This window comes from Sebastes umbrosus, chromosome 10, assembly GCF_015220745.1.
Source record: "Sebastes umbrosus isolate fSebUmb1 chromosome 10, fSebUmb1.pri, whole genome shotgun sequence".
NCBI lineage: Eukaryota > Metazoa > Chordata > Actinopteri > Perciformes > Sebastidae > Sebastes > Sebastes umbrosus.
Genome location: NC_051278.1, coordinates 6,352,117 through 6,371,890, shown reverse-complemented (window position 1 = coordinate 6,371,890; position 19,774 = coordinate 6,352,117). Strand labels below are relative to the sequence as shown.

Genomic DNA, 19,774 nt, shown 5'->3' with positions numbered 1-19,774 from the left:
TATTCGCTGTTTGTGGTGTTTTCTGGCTGGTTCTCTCTCTCAGGGTCCCTCCCACACCCCCCCTCCTCTGCGCACGACTTGCTGCAGCCCGGTTGCGTTGTGTAAGACGCGACCTGTTATGGCCACCACTACTTCCGGGTTTCAGCAGTCTGGTCCAGATCCTCCGCTCCTCCTCATGCTCAACACACACATCCATTGTACACAGGCGGGCTCACGCATTCACACACGCACATATACACACACACATACACACACGCACACAGCATCGATCGTGGCTCCTTTAAGAAAAGCCTAAGCCAGAATTATCACCCCACCTCCTCTTGATCTCTCCTCTAGACGCTTTTGCATAAGAAAATCAAGCCGGGGAGCCGAGAGAGAGTGATCAAAGAAAACGAGAGAGAAGGAGAGAGAGCTGCTTCATTTTTTAACTTGTGATTGTGACCATCATTAACATTTAGGTGGTGGTAGCTGATCCCGTGGAGACGCGCGTCGGACCATCATCATTCATCCGGTGACTTTTTGACAAGCCTCCTCGCGTTGTGACTGACAAGCGGAGTGGCAAGAAAAGAACATGAGAGTCGCCAGTTTTGTTTGAGTTTGAGGGGCTCATTTTATTTCCATCCTGTTTTTTTTTTTGGGAAAAGGAGCCTGGAGGAAGAGCCGAGGACCTATTCACCACCGCGCCTGCAAGGCTTAAAGTTGCGCAGAAAGCGAAGCGGCTGGCTTCACAGCTCCGTGGAAAGAAAAAGAGGCATACGGGGGATTTTTTGGCTTGAAACATCTTCCCTTCATTTATTTGGATTTTCTTCATTTCGTCTCCACCCTGGCCTCAGAGGGGATTTATCCAAACTGAAAGGACGAGCAGGGAGTCAGGAGGGTTATGGCGCAACGGGTACGTAGGGCAACAAAAAAAAAGTTTCTCTAAAGTCTGCTGTGCTTCAATGCAACCCTGCAGCACTGTAACGTGGCTTAATGACACACTCATACATACCCGCGCATGCACACGCACTCCAAAGTTTTCTGTCGTCTTCCGTCTGACACATGGAGACATTTTTGTGCGTCTTTTGGCACGCTATTACGCACGGCCGCACTCGTTTTTGCTTTCCACAAAACCGGCCCACTGAAGGGGACATTTGGAAGCGTGATCGTATCTCTAACATCGGCTATGTTTTTTAGATTAGTTATGACAGGCCAGTTACTGGAAGCGAAATGGGGGGAGGGTTCATAGAAGGCAAAACAAATCTCCAACATTTCTCCACTCCGTCAAGATTTGGAGCATTTTTTATTTTTTTTTGCACAAATGTCATATTAAATCACTCCATTTTCCCATTCACAACATCTCTTACTAAAAGGCAGGAAAATGGTATTCAATATAGGCTCTATATACCTACACAAATATACTATGAACTGTGCTTAACAAAACAAAAAATCCTTATTTCGCCGTCAGTTTCTGCTTCATCACTCGACTTTTACACCACAAAATATTAACATAATGCCAGTGAGGCAAGTTTTTTAGTAATGAGGTGATGACAAACGCTTTGGTTCATACAGACTGTTTCAGAACAGAGTCTGGGATCTTCACACGGATAGTAAAACAGAGTAAAAGCCGAGATGTTGTGCACACTCTGGACACATTTAGCTGCTTAGTTTGTCTCTGGAGCTGCACCACGCTGGGGTTTGCACCTCTTTGCCTTTAGGGTCGAAATGCTCAGCGTTAAGTGATAATGCTTTTTACTCTTTACTCCGGCACTTGTTTGCCACTTCTAGAGAGCACCATCAATAATTCAAGCCTCTTTTTTTAATCTGTTAAAGAAGCAAACTTCCAAATAAAGCTTTTATTTAGACTTCTGCATACCTGAATCAACATGTCTGCGTTTGAAAACACCGGCAGAGTGTTTAATAAGTACAAAACATGAGCGTAAAGAAGTCGAGACTACATTATTTAACTCGAAAAAAAGTTTGAATATCCAGTTCCAGTTTAACATCGTCTGAAAAACACAACACGCGTTGACTTGCGTTGGTTGCATGCTCTAATCACAGTGCTTTATGGGTAATAACATGCTGCACTATTATGAGCCTTTAAAATTAAGACACACTGCAATTAACAAGTTTAAGACATTTGTAGTTGTACACAGTGAAAACACAGGAAAACAGACTGGAGGTGTTAAAATTTAAGTACTGCCCGGTTAATAATAATAGTAATAATAATAATAACTGAGTCTATAGCTGTATTTACTTTTTTTGTACTGCTGTTTTTTTTTTAACATATTGAATAATTCATATTTATTTGAGCTACAATGGTTGATGTGAATAAGTTGAAAACAAAACTAGTTTTGTCTTCAGAATAAATGCAGTCGTTTTCTTTAACACACTGTAAACAAAATCCTGCTGAACAACTCAGACTTCAGTTTTAAAACTTGTTTTCTTGAAAAGGAGTAAAAAATGAAACCACTGGTGTGAATTTATTTCTCTTGTTTTGTCACAAGTGTCAGTATTTTGATAGAATAGTATCAAGAAACCACTTTGAATTAAGTAAAATGTTGAAACAATGTCGACTTGTTTTGGAAATTAATGAAAGTATTTCTCCCTGTTGGTAGATTTTTTACTTTAATTATTTTTTTTAATGTAGAAAAACAAGACTTTAGGTCTCACTTCTGCTGCTTTACATAACTTTTATAATATATCCCTGACTTGTGGTTTTTATAGCAAAAGTTAGAAGCAGAGTTTGACATATTATTCTTGTGCATTATGTGTACTCACTGCGTGTTTTGTTGTGTGTGTGTGCAGTACGAAGACTTGCCCCACTACGGGATGGATGGAGTGGGCATCCCGACCACCATGTACGGAGACCCGCACGGAGCCCGGTCCATGCAGGCGGTGCACCTCAACCACGGGCCCCAGCTGCACTCCCACCAGTATCCGCACACCGCCCACACCAACACCATGCCTCCCAGTATGGGCTCCTCTGTTAACGACGCTCTCAAGAGAGATAAAGACGCTATATACGGGTAGGTGCGAGCCCTTCGGACAGGCGTGCATGCAGGCCTGGAGGGGGCAGATAGTAGGCTGTAGTGGGTGCAAAAGTCAGGGAAAAAACACCGGCTCAATGCACGGGACGGCCGTGAGTCTTGGTGAAATGTTTCTGCAAAAACACTGGAGCCCAAAACTGTTGCAGAGGCGCTGGGAAAGAGACCGGCTGCAGCCTTTCTGCTCCCTTATTTTTGCACACTTCGAATGCTGTTATTTTTGCACAATTCGGAATTCGAATTCGAATTCGGAAAAGTCAGTCATGTTTATCACGCGGTTCTGCTGGTGAACAAATACTAGAGGAGTGAGAATAAATAGTTTATAGTTAGTTATAGTGTACTCACAAATGCCCTGCTATTAAAAAAAAAGGTATTTTGACTCTTATATAATAAGATAAGAATAACTTTACCACTTTAATTACAATTTATTTCTCTTGTTTTGTCACAAGTGTCAGTATTTGTGAAAGAATAGTGTCAGGAAACCACTTTGAATTAAGTAAAAATGTTGAAACAATGTCGACTTGTTTTTGGAAATTAATGAAAGTATTGCTCCCTGTTGGTAGATTTTTTTACTTTAATTATTTTTTTTAAAGAAGAAAAACAAGACTTTAGGTCTCACTTCTGTTGCTTCAGATAACACACGAAATATATTTTTTTAGAATTTAACTTGCTTAATTTCTTTTTTAAGTTTCATCGTTTATGAGCAAAATAGTGCCCCTCTCTCTTCTAACCATTTTTAATGAATTATGTGTAATATGCCAAGCTTCAGAAAATTCAAAATATATCATGTTTAAAGGAAATCCCACATATGTATGTAATTTATTAATTCACAGGAGTTAATTAAAAATACTAAGCATGCTGTCTTCACGGTGGCAGTAACAGTTCCTCCATCTTTGCGCCATAACTTTCAACAGTCTGCATGCGCATATTTACTCTGATGACTTAAACAATAAATAGTAAACAAAGTGTGCGCTCATCTAGTCGCCTACAGCTTCAGAGGCTCTCTCCAAACACACACACACACACACGCCTGGGATCCAAACGGAGACCTGTGCAAGGAATTGTTTGACTGACTCTAAAGCTTTTATGCTATTAGGCGCGCCTAGATTTAATCACAGAAGTCTGCCTGCTGTTTGCAGCCTTTCTCCGAGCCTCTGCATAATATAATAGCGCGGTGCTGCAGCAGCAAGTCCCCATGGGCGAGTTGTTGGAGAGTAGCATGGCTGCATGGCTAAATCCAGCCTGGAGTAGTCTTGACCCCTGCGCTTGTTCTCTCTGGTGACATTTTGCTATTGTGTGTGTTTTCCCATGCAGGCACCCCCTGTTCCCCTTGCTTGCACTGATTTTTGAGAAATGTGAATTAGCGACTTGCACCCCCAGAGAGCCCGGGGTGGCTGGAGGAGACGTCTGTTCATCGGAATCCTTCAATGAAGACATAGCAGTGTTTGCAAAACAGGTCAGCAAAGTTTGACTCTTTTTTTTTTTTTTTAATCTGCATGCATGCTCGAGCTGGTTGAGCTCTCACCTGCACGCTTTAAAGTGTGGAGCGTAAAGTTAATCCTCCAAAATAAGATGCCATTCATTAATAATAATAATAAAAAAAGTTGTTTTAGAATGTTTTAATTTAGTGTGTTTGCAAAACAAGTCAGGAAAGTTTGACTTTTTTTTTTAATCTGCATTGTTTTATCGATGTTTAAGGTTGTTTTATAATTTTATTCTCAGGTATTGTCTTATTTATTGTAGTATTTATCAACTGTACTATTTGTAGATTTTAAGGGCTGAGAGAGAGCCATCAGGGTAAAATGCATTTCATTGCATTTCACTGCACACTGTACTTTTAAAATGCATATGACAAATAAACTTGAAACTTGAAACTCGAGCTGGTTGAGCTCTCACCTGCACGCTTTAAAGTGTGGAGTGTAAAGTTAATCCTCCAAAAATAAAATGCCATTCACTAATAATAATAATAAAAAGTTGTTTTAGAATGTTTTAATTTAGTGTATTTGTAAAACAGGTCAGGAAAGTTTGACTCTTTTTTTTTTTTAATCTGCATGTTCGAAGCTGGTTGAGCTCTCTCACCTGCACGCTTTAAAGTATGCGTAAAGTTTATCCTCCAAAATAAAATGCCATTCAGTAATAATAATAATAAAAAAAAGTTGTTTGAGAATGTTTTAATTTAGTTTGTTTGCTGTGCGTAAAGTAGGAATTAACACGCCATTATGTCACTACTTGCATGTTACATTTATATATTATATATAATATGTTATATTCATTTATTTTGTGGAAATGTTTTTGCTTTTAGATTCGGGCAGAAAAACCTTTATTTTCATCGAATCCAGAATTGGATAATCTGGTAAGATATATATTTTATATGACATTATTTTCTCTGAATACATTGTTTGTATTAATGTTCACATATTGAGCCATGTGGGGCTGAGAAGTCAGAGCAGATTTGAGGTGTAGTTCCTCTTTTTTGGTCTGTTTGATATCATGATGTACCTGTAGATGTTACACTGGAAAGTTCTTCTATTCTCGCTCCTCACTTTGTACAGTTTGGCACTTTGAATGTGACGTGAGAGTAACGTTTTCCTCACGACTAGTTGGTGGCTAATAGATCTCTGACTCTGAGGCTTATTGCAGCAGCAGCCTGTGCTGTCTGCCTGCTCTCCATATTGCAATAACGTCCAAGTTTAATATCAGTTCCACATAAAAATCCATTCATATGAATATTTTTTTTTCTTCCTCGTCTGCAGTTACTTGTATTGAGAAAAACGTGCCTGTTTAATATCAAGATGATGTGAGCAGCTCAATTTTTTATTGTTATTTTAATTTTTCAGATGATTCAAGCCATTCAAGTTTTACGATTTCATCTTCTGGAGCTGGAGAAGGTAATATTATTTCACCATTTCTTGTCCGGTGTGCCACTTCAAACCTATATGGGGCTGTATTTGCAAAAAAAAAAAAAAAAAAAAAGTATTTTTTTGCCAGTCGGTTATAATTAGCGTCAAAATCAATCATGGGGCCATTTCTCTTCCGCGTTTAATCACGACGCAAGCTGTTACAACTGGAACGGATATCTCTGTGCCCGAATCTCCCCGCGTGTTTTAATGAAGTTTAATGCTGGCAGAAATTGCATGCAAGGTGAAACACATAGGCGAACTTTGCGGGGTTTTTTAGAAAAGGATTCTTTATGGAGGGCAAAAGGCCCCAGGCAGCCATCTGTGGATAGAAGGAGTGGTGGGTGTAAAACTCTGATTTGTCTCCACATCAGATGGACTACAGTAGTCAACTTTTAACCCAACATTAAGAAACATCATCCAAAAGCTGTTAAAAAGTTTCAGTTTAAAACTTGAATGCAGTAAATGAGAGGTTGTAAACTGTGTTTCTGTGCAACTACAAAGAACATTTACCATGTAAATCTACTAAATGGTTTGGCCCCTCCTCCTCCACTGTGTGATTTTGTGCATTTTCGCTCAGTAGATTCTATTAGATCCTTAAGAAGATCTTGTATGCAAGATTGCACTGTACCATTTGGCCGCACTGCATTTGGGCAATCAGCTTTTGCCTGACGATGTGAGGAGCTGCAGCTCTATCAGCATTTACAAAACCAACTTGTGTTGAAAGCTGCTCAGCTCTGTACTCACTGATCTTTATTCCAATAGTCTTCATGACTTGCTTTTACTTGACAAGCATACTTTGTGATGTGCGATTTGTATGTTCTTTCTTGTAGTATGTTTCTTTGTTTTGACCTGCCAAGGGACTACAGATGTGAATTATCTTCAAAGCTATAATCTGGTGCATCAAAATGGTGACATTTATGTTTTAAACTGGTCCCTTTTAAATGAAATCAAATAATAATAATAATAAATTAAGGTTAAAGCTGCTTTTGCAGTATATATTTTTTCTGACACTTTTTTTTTTTTTGTGCTTCTTCTCGTGCGCAACGACGCGCCGCATTGGCCGTGATAATAATGTAATAAGTGGACGAAATTAAACAGTTTACCTTAAATGTCAGTCAAGCGGGTCACCCTGCTCTAATGGCCACTATACCAGGGGCACCGGTGATGAATTTAACGGATGTTGAGTGCGTTGTAGCCCCTGAGCCCCTCTTGTCACTGTCAATTTTCGACGATATCTCTATTTTGAGAGGAGGGGGAAAAAATAAAGTTGCTATCACAGTCCGGATAGTGCGCACTGGCACTGGCACGGTACGGTACGGCTCAGGAACTGGACACACCCCAGTCTGAAGGAGTCCAAAGTATTTCAGCTAAATAGAATTTCCAAGGTGAAGCAATATAATTTGGAGGTATCACTATCTGTGAAGACTCAGTATAAATACAGATTTCTTAAGGCACTTTGTCTGAGACACAAAAGGACACGAGGGAGGCAGAGCTCTTACACCTCATAACAACAATTATATTGTACATAAATTAAGGAAATTAAGGTACATAATACACATTATAAAACATGTACAACTAACATTCAGAAACAACTCATGTGCCACAATGTCTTATGTAATTATCCATGAAAATCCAAATTATTGACAGATAGATCAAACTAAACCTGCTTTATGTTGCACAATAGAAAATATAATAATAAATAATCTGTGCAAGGTTGAAAGGTGTCAATCTCATTTTAAACACAAGTACGATTGTTGTTCATGTGAACAAGTGTTATTTTTTAATAATAAAAAAAAAAAAGGGATTCAGCTTTGAGTAACAACCTGAAGAATGTAAATGACTGTAGTTCAAGTTCAATTATATTTTTATTTACCATGGTGCCAAAGCAATAATGTGTTGTCAGTCATGCGTAACTCCTAAAATATTTAATATTTTATATGCAACAACATGTTTCATGATGCAACATGTTTCAGTTTTATAGAATTTCAAAGGTGAAGCAATATAATTTGGAGGCAAAATATATATATTTTTATTTCCCACAATGCCAAAGCAATAATGTGTTGCCAGTCATGCTTAAGTACTAAAATATTTAAATATTTTAGATGCAACAACATGTTGTGCTGTGATCTTCCAGTTTGCCAAATTGCCTAAAAAAAACTCTTGGGGGGCTCTTGGCTGTCATGTGTGTGTGTCACTGTTGTGTGATGAGTGTGTGTGTGACGCCTCTGCTGCCTCCTCTGTGTCTCTGTGTAGGTGCACGAGCTGTGTGATAATTTCTGTCACCGGTACATCAGCTGCTTGAAAGGCAAGATGCCCATCGACTTGGTCATAGACGACAGAGAGGGAGGCTCCAAATCAGACAGCGAGGAAATCACAAGATCATCGGTGGCCCTTGATCAGGTACATCTCTCTCTCTCTCTCTATGTGTGTGTGTGTGTGTGTGTGTGTTCTCCCTGCTGGCTATTCAGCTATTCTGGGTCACTACTCCACTGCGCTGTTATTTGCATATGATTAAGGCCAGTTTTACATTCCATCCATCGGAATGAGAAAATTTTCTGAATAATGTTGCTATTATTGGCCCATTAAGACTTGAACCCGGAACCGACCTGTGGAGATTAGCTGGAAAAAGCATCGCCATCAACTTGACCTGTTTCATGTCCATTTTAATTTAGCAGCCTCTCTCTCCATTTTTCTGTCTCTTTATTTGATCTGAACCGTTTCCCAGCTCCTCTCTCTCTTCTGTTTTTATCTTTATCATGGTTTATTATTATGGACCAATACAATGTACATAGACAACTTAAAAACAGCTATCTGATGCCAGTATCATAGTGCTTATAATCCCTGTCCCTAGAAGGGCTTTTTGTGAAAATAAGAGATTAAAACAGGAATGGGTACAGGAAAAATAAATAAATACAATAAAGCAACACATTTAAAAACATTACATGTAAAAACTAGACATGAGTTTACAGGTTTGTCGCTGAATAAAACAGGATTTGGTTGCTCTCTTAAAGGTGATAAAGTTTGCAGCAGATTTTAAGTGATCAGATAGCGAGTTCCAAGACGCTCCTTTCACAGAAAAAGCTGTCTGTTCTGCAGAATTGAACTTTACAATTGCCACTTGAAGCTGCTATCTGGTGGATCTGCTACAGCTCTGTAGTCTCATGATGTATTTGCAGAAAAGGCAGAGGAGCAAGTCCGTTCAAACATTTAAACACAAGCTTTACATAATGAAAATCAATAAAGTTTGCAAAACTTAACATCTTGTATTTACTCAGAATGCGGCAATGATGGTACCTTATTTGCTTTTTGCACAAGATTTTCAGTTGAGGATATAGGGCTGCATGCAGCACACTGTGGTCGAGGTGCCTTCCTTGGTTCCTCCACTGTGGAGTTCACGGTTCATTACTCGTCTTGTCAGTATTTTTCCTTAGACATGAGTGCACATTGCTTATCGAGACCCCTTCTTTCCCTCCTTTCTTTCGCTCAGAGCGCACAGATTCAGCAGCAATAAGACGGTTTGTATAGAAGCAGCGGGTATTAAAGGTAGATTAGGGAGTGTTTCCTTTTGTGCCGATATCAGAGATAACCACAGCCTTCATTATGTGCTCCACTGACTGTTGGGACTCCGGGGACATTGTAGTGTGCGCACAGGCATGACCCTAATGGTCCATACACTGCCGTTAAATAATGATAACAGCAAACCGATGATTAGAATTATGCAAATCTGGATTTTTTTTTCGGCCATTAATAGCTGGAGTCATTTGAGACAGAGCTTGCAGACTATATATGAGAGAGGCCGTGTTTCAATAAGTGAAACTATCCCGGAGTTTTTTAAAGAGAGGAGCGGCTGCAGCCTCCGATGAGGGAAGAAAAATCAAGTGGCCAAATTAAAGGGATTAGTTGGATAGTCCGACATAAAAAGTAATGAAGCGATTAGGCTAAATAATTTAAATCCGCGGACTTCCATATGGTTGAGTGGCTGGTCTGAGTAGAGAGAGGCAGCCACCGGCTTTTATGTTCTGGGCTGAATGGCAGGACTGGGAGGACTGGGGCCTGACTGGGAAGCCCCTCCACCCCCCACTACACCACCACCACCACCACCTCCCCATGCACTCCTCCAGCCCTTATGTCTGATTATGGAAATGAGAAAGATCACCCGGAAGATTATACTTCATTTAATCCAGGAACAGAATTAAATAACACAGACGCCACTTGTGCATTTAAGTGTCTCTTTGAAGGGCTTGTTGTATTCTCTCAGGGATTCAAAGTTTTTTTTTTTTTTTTTTTTTTAATAGATAGGTCAGGACATGGAATGAAGCCTTATGCTATATGGAAATAGAGTGTGTTAAAACCCTTGGGTTTCTAGGTATATGAAGAAAATTATGTTGTGCTTGAGGCGCCGATGGCGGATCTTTAATTGACTGATGAAGACATGGCCTATTTTAATATAATGATGGTCCCTACATATATATAGCCAATTCAGGGCAAAACCACATAAGCTCATGTTTACGCTGATATGACAGAATCATATGAATGACCTGCTGGCAGAGTTTGCGTTTTACAACGCAGGGAAAACTTTTTTCTGACAGATGTGTACTATGAGGGATGGGCTGATGTAGTAGGATAATGTGGAGACTGTCCACAGCGGCTGGCTGTGTGTAAATGGGCATATCCAAACAGGCAGAGAGGGTGCATGCCTCTCACTGCTGAATACTCATATTAATGGCTCTGCACTTCACAACTTACTTGAGGCTGAATATATATATATTTTTTTGTGGGGCTATTTTTGTGTGACATCTTATCTGCAGTTGTTAGGCGGTGACATCCTTAACGAATTTGCGTTGTGTGTGCATTATCTCTTTCCATATGTATTTTTAATATATGCCCTCGGGCATAAAGTTGAAGTGGACTGGAAAAAAATGCTGAGAATTTGCACAAAAGAACAATGTTAACAAGACGGAGAAAGCAGGCTCATTTATTCATAAACCAATTTATTCCAGTGAGGCGACTGTAGCAGAGGGGAGAAAAAAAAAATGTCAGAGGGAAAAAATACTTTGAATTTATTAAACTCAACAATCCAACAGCGCTGACTTTCTTGCTGCCTTATGCACCCTTGCGTCATAACAGTTAATTCTCAGAATATTCTTTACATGTCTTTAGGTTGCTTTGTTAGCCGGCCTTATATGCAGGCGAGTGTGGAGGGACGCTGACTGAGCGCCCCTTTTCAAAAGAAAGCAGAGCATAGCTGAGAGGTGAAAAAGTCACAGAGGCTCTGTGCTGGCTTGTGAATGCAGCCCAGCCAGTTTGGGCTCACCCTCCTGTGTTTGTGTGTGTGTGTGTGTGTGTGTGTGTGTGTGTGTGTGTCTCTCTCTGTGTAGGTGTGTGTGTGTGTTTGTGCAAACGTGCATGAGCTGTGTGCATGCATCTGTCTACAAGTGTATGCATATATGTGTGTGTCTGTGTGCATGTGTGTGTTCAGACTGGCCTGATAAATGCAGCACCCCCCTCAGGTGCTATGTGAGTGGAGTGACTGGTTAGCACCAGTTGGACTTTCTTAACCCTTTCCCTGCCGCTCCCTGGAGAGCTTCCCGCCACGTTTGCCTCATTTCTTCACTCGAGCAGCACGTTTTCCAGTTGCCCCATTAGACATCTACATCCTGCTTTGAGTTCAGCTGTATAGAAACATAAAAGACACGATAAAGTCCCATTATTCTGAGTGGATTTTGCACAGGCCCTTTAATGTGGAGAGGCTTGTGTCCACACTGAATCTCTCGGTCGTCGTTGTTGTGGAAATGTGGCAGCGGTGGCTCCGCTGATTGCGTCCCCTATTTGCCTGGCACACATGTTCACCTCCGCCTAAAGTAGCGGGGAGGTATTTCCACGCCGCTGTACGTCATTTGCACAGTTGCCTTTAATTGCGCAGAGAGCACGGGGAGGGGCGCAGCAATTTGCTAATGAACTCGGAGGGCCCGGGCTCTCCGCTGTAGAGCAGAACACTACTAATAGTGCTGAGGACTCACTCCAAGTCTCAAGAGCTCCTCTACTTGATTGAGCCATGCAGGCTGAAGTGGGGCTGGAAATAATTGAAATTTCCCTTAAAAATATTCTCCGGCTGCCTTTTTTTGTGGATGTGAGAATGAATGCTCAGCAGTTGATGTGTTGAGTTAATTTAGTCAAGAGTTATTTTTATATTAAAGAGGCTTTGTGACATTTCCAGAGTGTGATTGCAATCTGAAATAACATCCATACATTTGGGACCCGTCGCTGTTTTTCTCACGTCGCGCACAATCTTTCCTAAACAAACCTTGTTTGTGTGAGCTTGTGGTCACTGTGTAAGAATTTACTCTTGATAGCGCTATCGCGGTATCTTTCCCCAACAATTGGCACTGTTATGCCATACAAGTGCTGGTTTCCAGGTCAGTGAGACCCAGCAGTGTTGGTTTAGGTAACTCTAGCGGTCAAAGAGTGACCCCTGGCCCCCCTCCCCTCCTAACTCAATGGAAACCCTGACCGCCGGGGTCAGCCACTATTTTCCTAATCAGTACACCGCTATCGCTAATCTATCCGCTTCTCGTTGAAGTATGTATCGAGTTACACCCGACTTAACAGGCGCACACTCTCTCTCTCTCTCTTTTTCATTCGCCCTCTCTCCTACAGTGGCACGCTGCTGATCGTCATACAAACTTGTGAATCATGGCGGTGATTGTTGGTAATGGCAGCTTTTGTAGTTGAATAGAGGAGAGGTTTGACCCCCACTCGCCCCCTCCCTCCTCGACGCCCCCTCCTCCCCTGAACTCCCCTTTTTTTTCCATTTGGGAGTGAATGCAGGGCGGCTGTTAAGGATTCAACAAGTGATACAAAGAGGCGACCACGTGACTTGTGTGTTTCTTAGCCTCTTCATTATTGTGGTGGAATAGCAAGTAGGGGTGATTCTGATTAAGCAAATCAAGGCCAGGGTGACTTCAAAGAAGTGTCAGGAGCTTCTTGTATACTTTCATACTTTTGTTGCACTAGCTTTCAGTTGATTTATTAGTTGTTTTTTAAATCGTGCAGCATTGCTGGAAACTTAGTGGAGCCGCTCTGTGTCGTAACTATTCTCATGTGATAGACACCAAATCCCAATCGCAAATAAAGTTCTTGGCTTGTGTCTCGTGTTACTTATGATGGGCGGCCATGTCTGTCCCCGAGGCCTGCTGTGGTTTCTTTGGCTAAGTAAACAATAACCTGGCTTAACACATGTGTACTTAGCTAATGGAAAGTTCCTCTCCCCCTTAACCCCCTGCGAGCCTCTGACAATGGCCACCGTCACAAACAGCCCCGTCTCCAAGGGATCCGCCGAGAGCATCCCAGCGCGGCCGGCTGCGAGTCGAGCTAGGCTATAGGCTAACGAAAGAAACCGCAGCAAAACACGTCATTAAGAAATTACGCCTGCCTTCTCATTCACAGCCGAATAAAAGGAAATATGCTTTGTTTGGGGTTAGATAGCGCGGAGGGGAGAGCACTCCAGTTAATGTTTTTGTTTGGATTTCAGCTCACAGAGGGTAAACAAGGAGTCTGCAGCGAGAGCTGAAGTGGAAGAGGCCACAGAGAAAGAAAATCAGTTTGTCAGTTTCCGTGAGTGTCATCTAAATGGACTTTAAAAGCTCTGGTAATTATCTCAAACATGTAATTATCTTTGGTTGTCTCGATGAGGTTAACCCGCCAGTTTTGAGAAGCCGATTGAAGAGTACCTGACGGCTATTCAGTGTAGCATACTTTACTTACTCAAGAGACCAAATCCAGTTTTCTCCCTCACCCCCTTCAGCAATTATAAGGTTATTTCTTCTTTCTTTGTCTATTGTGGAGAGTTAGGGAGGAAGGGGAGTGCAGAACAGAAAGGGAGGGAGGAGGGTCTTTTGCTCTCTCACTCCTTTTTTTTTTTTTTTTTTTTCTTGCACCACGCATACCATTATCAGCCGTTCTTTTCTTTTTGGAATATTGCAGCGAGAGGGGAGGAGAGAGCAGAGAAAGCGGAGGTAGTTGGGCAAGCACTTGCCAGGCCGGTTATCAGAGAGGCAGATCCTGCTTTATCTAGTCACAGTGTAAACAAGAGTTTACAATAGCTGGCCTTTCAGCCCCTTTCACTAACGGCTTCCCCACCAGCATTCAGCCGAGTAGGAGAATGTGTCCCGAGCTCTTGCAGGCCATCTCGCCGCTGCAACACATGGCATTCTCGCCGATTTCAACTTGAGGAAGCAGCGCTGCTCGCAAAAGGTCAAAAATGGTGTTAAAGAAAACAACCGCAGAGAACATATGCACCAAAGCATTCTGGGAGATGGAGTAGCCCAACTGTCATCTTTGATTCAGATGTACCACCGCTGAAGAGTGTATGTGTGTGGGGTTATTTGGATATGTATGTCTGTGCCGCTAAGTATGCACATATGATTATTCCTGCACGCTCGCTGGCACAGAGTGAAAAGTAAATATCCATATCATCACAAAAGATATTTCAGAGTGAGGGAAGAGGGGAGGGAGGGGGGCAAAGCACAACAACCTTAACCATTTTCTTTATTATTGCAAATGAATTGGCAAGGCAACATTTCTTGCATGAGCGCTTGTATGATATGGGGCCTGGCACAGCGAGAAAGGGAAGCCCCCCCTCGCATCTTAGACGCGGCACAATGAGAATGCATTGGATTGGAATGCATCACCGATCATAGCGGAATCAGAATTTCCAGCAAGGAAAATCTTTTCATGGCGAATTAGGGCGATAGAAGGAAGAGAAATGGTAATGAAAAAAAAAAAAAAAAAGGTATGCATGGCTCACAAACAGGGTTCCCTCGGCTTGGCGCGGCAGATTTAAGAACTTTAGCTAAAGCTAGGCAGAATAGAATGTGGAAAATTGAATTTACTAAACAATTAAGCATTGAATTAATCTGCATTCCGCACAGGAGTGAGAGAGAGAGAGAGAGAGAGAGGGAGAGAGTTAAAGAGAGAGAGGGCGAGAGACCATGGCGGCTCATTAAGGGGACACAGAATAAATCAAGTGTGTAGCTGTGTGTGCAGAGGGACAGCTCGCTCTTTCTCTGTGTTTCCTCCAGCTTTCTGTTTATGCATCTATTCATCTCGTGGATTTACATACCCCATATGTTGAAGGTGGACCTCTACGCTGTGCGCTTGTTGGCACAGGGTGTGTTTTTGTTGCTGTGTGTCTTGTGGTCAAAGTGTGTGTGCTTTGTTAGATAGAGACTGTGAGTATGGCGGTGCCGTGATGTGTTTGCATAAGGTAGATAAAAGGTGAGTGTGTGAGTGACCAAAATAGTGCTGTGTGCACACATGCTGTGTGCTGGTATGTGATGTCAGCCGTGTGTGTATTAATTGAGTGTTAGATCAGTGCCGGGCCTGTTCCGACCAAGGGCGGCCTGTGATTATAAATAAACTCCCCGTCCCCGCGGAGATGCCACCAGGCCCTGTCTGAGCCCCGCCCCCTTTCCCATGGGGCCTCAGCGGCCACCTCCCAGCAGGCAAAGCGCTCTTTTGTTCAATTACAGCTAATGCAGTAGTTTGCCATTTCCCCTTGCACTTTCTAATTATATTTTCAAGTGGAATTTGTTACAGAATTAAAACAAAAAGAAAAAGAATCCGTTTTGCAAAGCTGAGGCTCTTGGGTTTTTTAATACTTGCCGTTCGACATCCCCGGGGTACTGTGCTATTCTTTTTTTTTTCACAGAGCTCTGAATAAACAAGTTCTGCTCATTTTTTTTTAAAAAAGCTGCACTTTTGGAGGAGCTGGCAGAAGCCGGAGTTAACTGTTTGAGCACTGAGCATGTGGTCTGGATTACCTCACTTGTGATGTTCTCTGGAGTTACTCGGTCATGCACGGGTGTTTCATTTTTCAGCGTTCTACAGTCGGCAATAAAGAATTTGTATGAAGTGGAAAAAAAAACCACCCTCTTGGTATCTTATCCCCGTTAAAATCAACGTTTATCTACCCAATCACCATCCCCAGTCACGTCTTTGTGCAGCGACTTTCCTCTTTATTGCAAAGCCTCAAAGCCTAATTTGGAAAACAACGATTATATCGTCCATGTAAGCACTGGATTATAATTTCATAGCCCAGGAACATCAAACGGGCTCTAATAGACTCCAAATGTGTTGAATTTGCTGACTTGTATATTCTTTTCTGTTATTTTATTCCTTCTACATTTTGTTTAAAACAAACCCCGTGTCATGAATTAATGTCTGCTCCTCTTTTCATAATTCTAAACTCGGCTCCAAATCCTCCTCGCAGATTCAGTCTTGTAGTATCCCAATTGAAACCAGTTGTTCCCCAGTGTGTTCCTCTCTCCTCCCTCCTCTCTTCCTCCATCTGGGTTTCTATCACTCATTTCGTCACGTAGCCCTAAAAGCGTGATGCAAACACCACATTGCCCCCTTGATATCTGCTTCATTTGATTTGGCAGAGCAGAGATAGGCTCACGTAGGCTTCGAGTGTTTGTGTGTGTTTTGTTTGTTGCGTGTTTGCTCGTGAAAGCTATAGCTGCGTGTGATAAGACATTAGATTCCATTTCCTTCTATTTTGAAGTCTCTTTTCCCTCCTGTCCTCAGTGCTGATGTTGCTTTTCAGAGGCACTGAGAGATAAGAGGTAACATCTGGTTACGTTTCAATAATGTGTAGCAGCTTCGTATGGGGCAGATCCTGATTTCAGTGTGTGTGTATCTGTGTCTCTGTAAATGTGTGTGTGAGGGAACTTAATATGTCAGTATCTGACTGTGTGTGCATGTAAGTGATGTCTGCTTACCTGTGTGTGTCTGAACACTGTATGTGTGTCTTCCCTTTATCCTTCTGTCTGAACTAGGGCTGTCCTCGACTTAAGAAATTATTTGTCGACCAACACTCGTATCAAGAATCACACAAAAGCACCACTTTTAAAGCTCGTGTTTACAAGAGATGTACTCATAAGTTTCTTTGAAATAAGTCAGCATTAAAAAAAGCATAAAAGATGACGCATCGACTAAAGAAATCTTAGTCGACTAATTCATGTACAATACACACTACACGAGAATCAAGCCAATTTTAGGCCCGATCCCCTCCTCCTAACAATCGATCGATTTTTTAATGGTTGTAAAGATTGTTTACATCCTCCGATCGGCTCGTAAGTCCATCCTGGCCGCACCGATCTCAAATCGTAAATATTAAACATGTTCAATATTTACGATGGGATATCCTGTTGTGTGTGGGGAACCCCGAGGACAGTCAATGACGCAGTCACGTGGGAAAGAACGATAGCCAGTAGAGAACCAAGCTGACTGAAGAAGGAACGACAACCACCGCATGGCGGCTAATGCATGAGCTAATGCAAAACGCAAAGCATAAAGTAGTAAGATGGAGCTCAGAAATGGAGGACCAACTTGTTAATTTGTGGCAACATTACAAGTGTTTTAACGTGTCTCCATGACTTCATCCATCCGTCCTTCGTGAATTTTCAGTACAAAGTGCAAAAACGAACATCGCTAATTCTTCCTGGCCGTCGATCACAATGTTTGTTGACACTAAAGTCACGTTTGATAGAGAGATTTTGCGAGTTTTTTTTAGTCAGGACTCTTGTTGTTCATGAATGAATCTGTTAGTGTGTGTTGTGCTGTTTTGGCCAAATTGTTGCTCTCCACACACTACAGGAACAAAACTGTTAAATTTATCACATCATGTCGTTATGTGTGGCGTCGCTCACATTTTCAAAATCTGTTAAGATTTGGAGAATCTTTTAGTGTGGGCCGGCCTTAACACCAAAATGACCAATGAAGAGGGGTCAGCCCTAGTCTGGACCATTTGCTCCCCTGCCGTCCGCTGTGCAGCTGACACTCATCTGGCCTATGACTGTCCTTTACCCTTACACACACACACACACACTCACACCTTACTATATATAAACCCAGGTCTCCTGAGTCTCTTTTGTCTCGTCAGCTGCTCGTGTTCATCTGCTATTTTTCTTGAAGTCGCAGAGAAAGGAATGAACTTCCACTCTGTGGTAATACCTCGACTTTTTCATTTGTCTATATAAAGTTTGAAGTCCGCTTCACTTCGGTCGCTCATGCAGTATTTTCTTTCATTTTTTCTTTGAGAAAAGATTGTGGGAAAACTTGAGCTTATTTGGTTATGTCTCCGTCTTGGCTCGGCCTCCCTTAAATGAAATTTAATTCTACTTTAGCGGGATTGGTCATCCATTTTCGGTTTAATGTTTGGACAAAACAGAGGATTTATACATATGTAGCAATAGTCTGAGTTATTTACCTCTCTCTCCCTCTCTCTCTCTCCGGTCCGCTCTGCTCGAATGACATCACTCCCTGGCGCTCGCCGCGGCCTATCTTAAGTTGTAGCTGTTTTGTATTTTCATCTGCTAGTGGTTTGAGCCAAATGGAGGCAGCCGTGGATTGCATGCCTCAGAAAGCTGGGAACTAATACAACATGTTCACTCGCTATTTGTCCAGGCCTTTCTCTTCATCGAGCCCCCGTAATCCTCATTCCATAAGACTGTTGCGGGGGCTCACACACACACACACACACACACATACACACACACTGCGTGACCGGGCTGCGAGTTGGCAAATGATGCGTTGTGTGAGTTTGTGTTTTTGCGTGGACTTCCTTCCACATAATGTACGATATATGTTGGCAGAAGTTTCCAAAGAGAGATAATAAAATATGCCTGCTAATGCCAGCATAAAATCAACACAACTAATGATGGAAGAAAAACTCAAGAAATTGACATTAAATTAACTGAACTCTCTCTCTATTTATTTTTTTTTACGACAGACGTCCTGGAACAGAGATCATGATGACACGGCATCCACACGCTCCGGAGGAACGCCGGGACCGTCCAGCGGCGGACACACATCACACAGCGGCGACAACAGCAGCGAACAGGGTAAGAGACCGACTCTCTGCGTCTTGCTTATCAGGTGAGAAGGGGACACAGTTTACATGTAGAATAAGGTGCTGCTACGTTATATCATATACATCAAGTACACGATAGAAAACTTTAAGATGAGGCTTATTCAGCTGCTGCTAGTAACTCACAGAGAGGTCAGGGGTCACGGTCAGCTGTATAAGAGCTCTTCTGGGCCTGGTAGGGTTTTGCTGTCTTGCTGCATGGTGTGGTAGACGGCTCGTACCCAAGTCCAGAGAGCGTCATCTGTCTTCCTGGCGCCGCCACGCCAGCGGTTGTTTGATTCTTGCTACAGTCCTTTAGCATGCAGTCGGCTTTACATCTCATCATATTGGGTTGTGTCTGTTTGCTCCTGCTTTTCTTATATCCCAGACTACACAGTTCATATTGTATGTACTGCTTTTAGTTTGCCCTACCTTTCTCTTTTCTGTTGACATACGATCCCCTCGTCATAAGATGGTGATGGCGATTGTTTGAAGGGAGCGGTTTTGAGGAAATTGAAGCTAAAAAGAGAGACACTTTTTCACATTAGTCACATCTTTTATCATGAAGCAATGGCGTTGAAGCTTGCAACTGTTACAGGTTGCTTGCATCTTTGACAGTCTATGCACTTGAACTTCAACTAAAATGCTCTGGGTTGGAGTTATTGACTAAATGTGCAAAGAATGTGCTTATTAAAATTGAGATCTACGGGATTGTTCATTTTTGTTTAGCTTGGTCGAACATCCTTCGTCTGTATGCATTCTAACAATGTGTGTGTGTGTGTGTGTGTGTGTGAGCGAGAGAAAGAGGCATCAGTGGGAGGATGGGTTGGCGTTGGTGGGGCGACGGTGTTGCAAACAAACTGTAGGCAAAAAGGCAACTTCATATATTATTGAAGGCGATGTCAAGGCGAGCAGTTTGCAGGGTTGCCAGTGCCAGG

The 19,774-nt window shown here is 42.1% G+C and overlaps 1 protein-coding gene across 9 annotated transcripts in view; it reads left to right on the top strand.

Annotated features, from left to right (window-relative positions):
- LOC119495195 (homeobox protein Meis1) overlaps nucleotides 1-19,774 on the top strand; it is a 234,174-nt gene that overhangs the window by 138,413 nt on the left and 75,987 nt on the right. For 7 of the 9 annotated variants that reach the window (XM_037781445.1, XM_037781444.1, XM_037781443.1 and 4 more), the window contains 6 exons: nucleotides 2,788-3,008; nucleotides 4,341-4,482; nucleotides 5,329-5,379; nucleotides 5,864-5,914; nucleotides 8,180-8,326; nucleotides 18,720-18,831. In XM_037781445.1, the coding sequence (XP_037637373.1) occupies nucleotides 2,812-3,008; nucleotides 4,341-4,482; nucleotides 5,329-5,379; nucleotides 5,864-5,914; nucleotides 8,180-8,326; nucleotides 18,720-18,831 (700 nt within the window). In that variant the 5' untranslated portion in view covers nucleotides 2,788-2,811. Of the gene's footprint in view, nucleotides 1-165; nucleotides 893-2,787; nucleotides 3,009-4,340; nucleotides 4,483-5,328; nucleotides 5,380-5,863; nucleotides 5,915-8,179; nucleotides 8,327-18,719; nucleotides 18,832-19,774 lie in introns of those variants that run through there. The other 2 variants (XM_037781442.1, XM_037781448.1) reach the window with 1 other exon arrangement.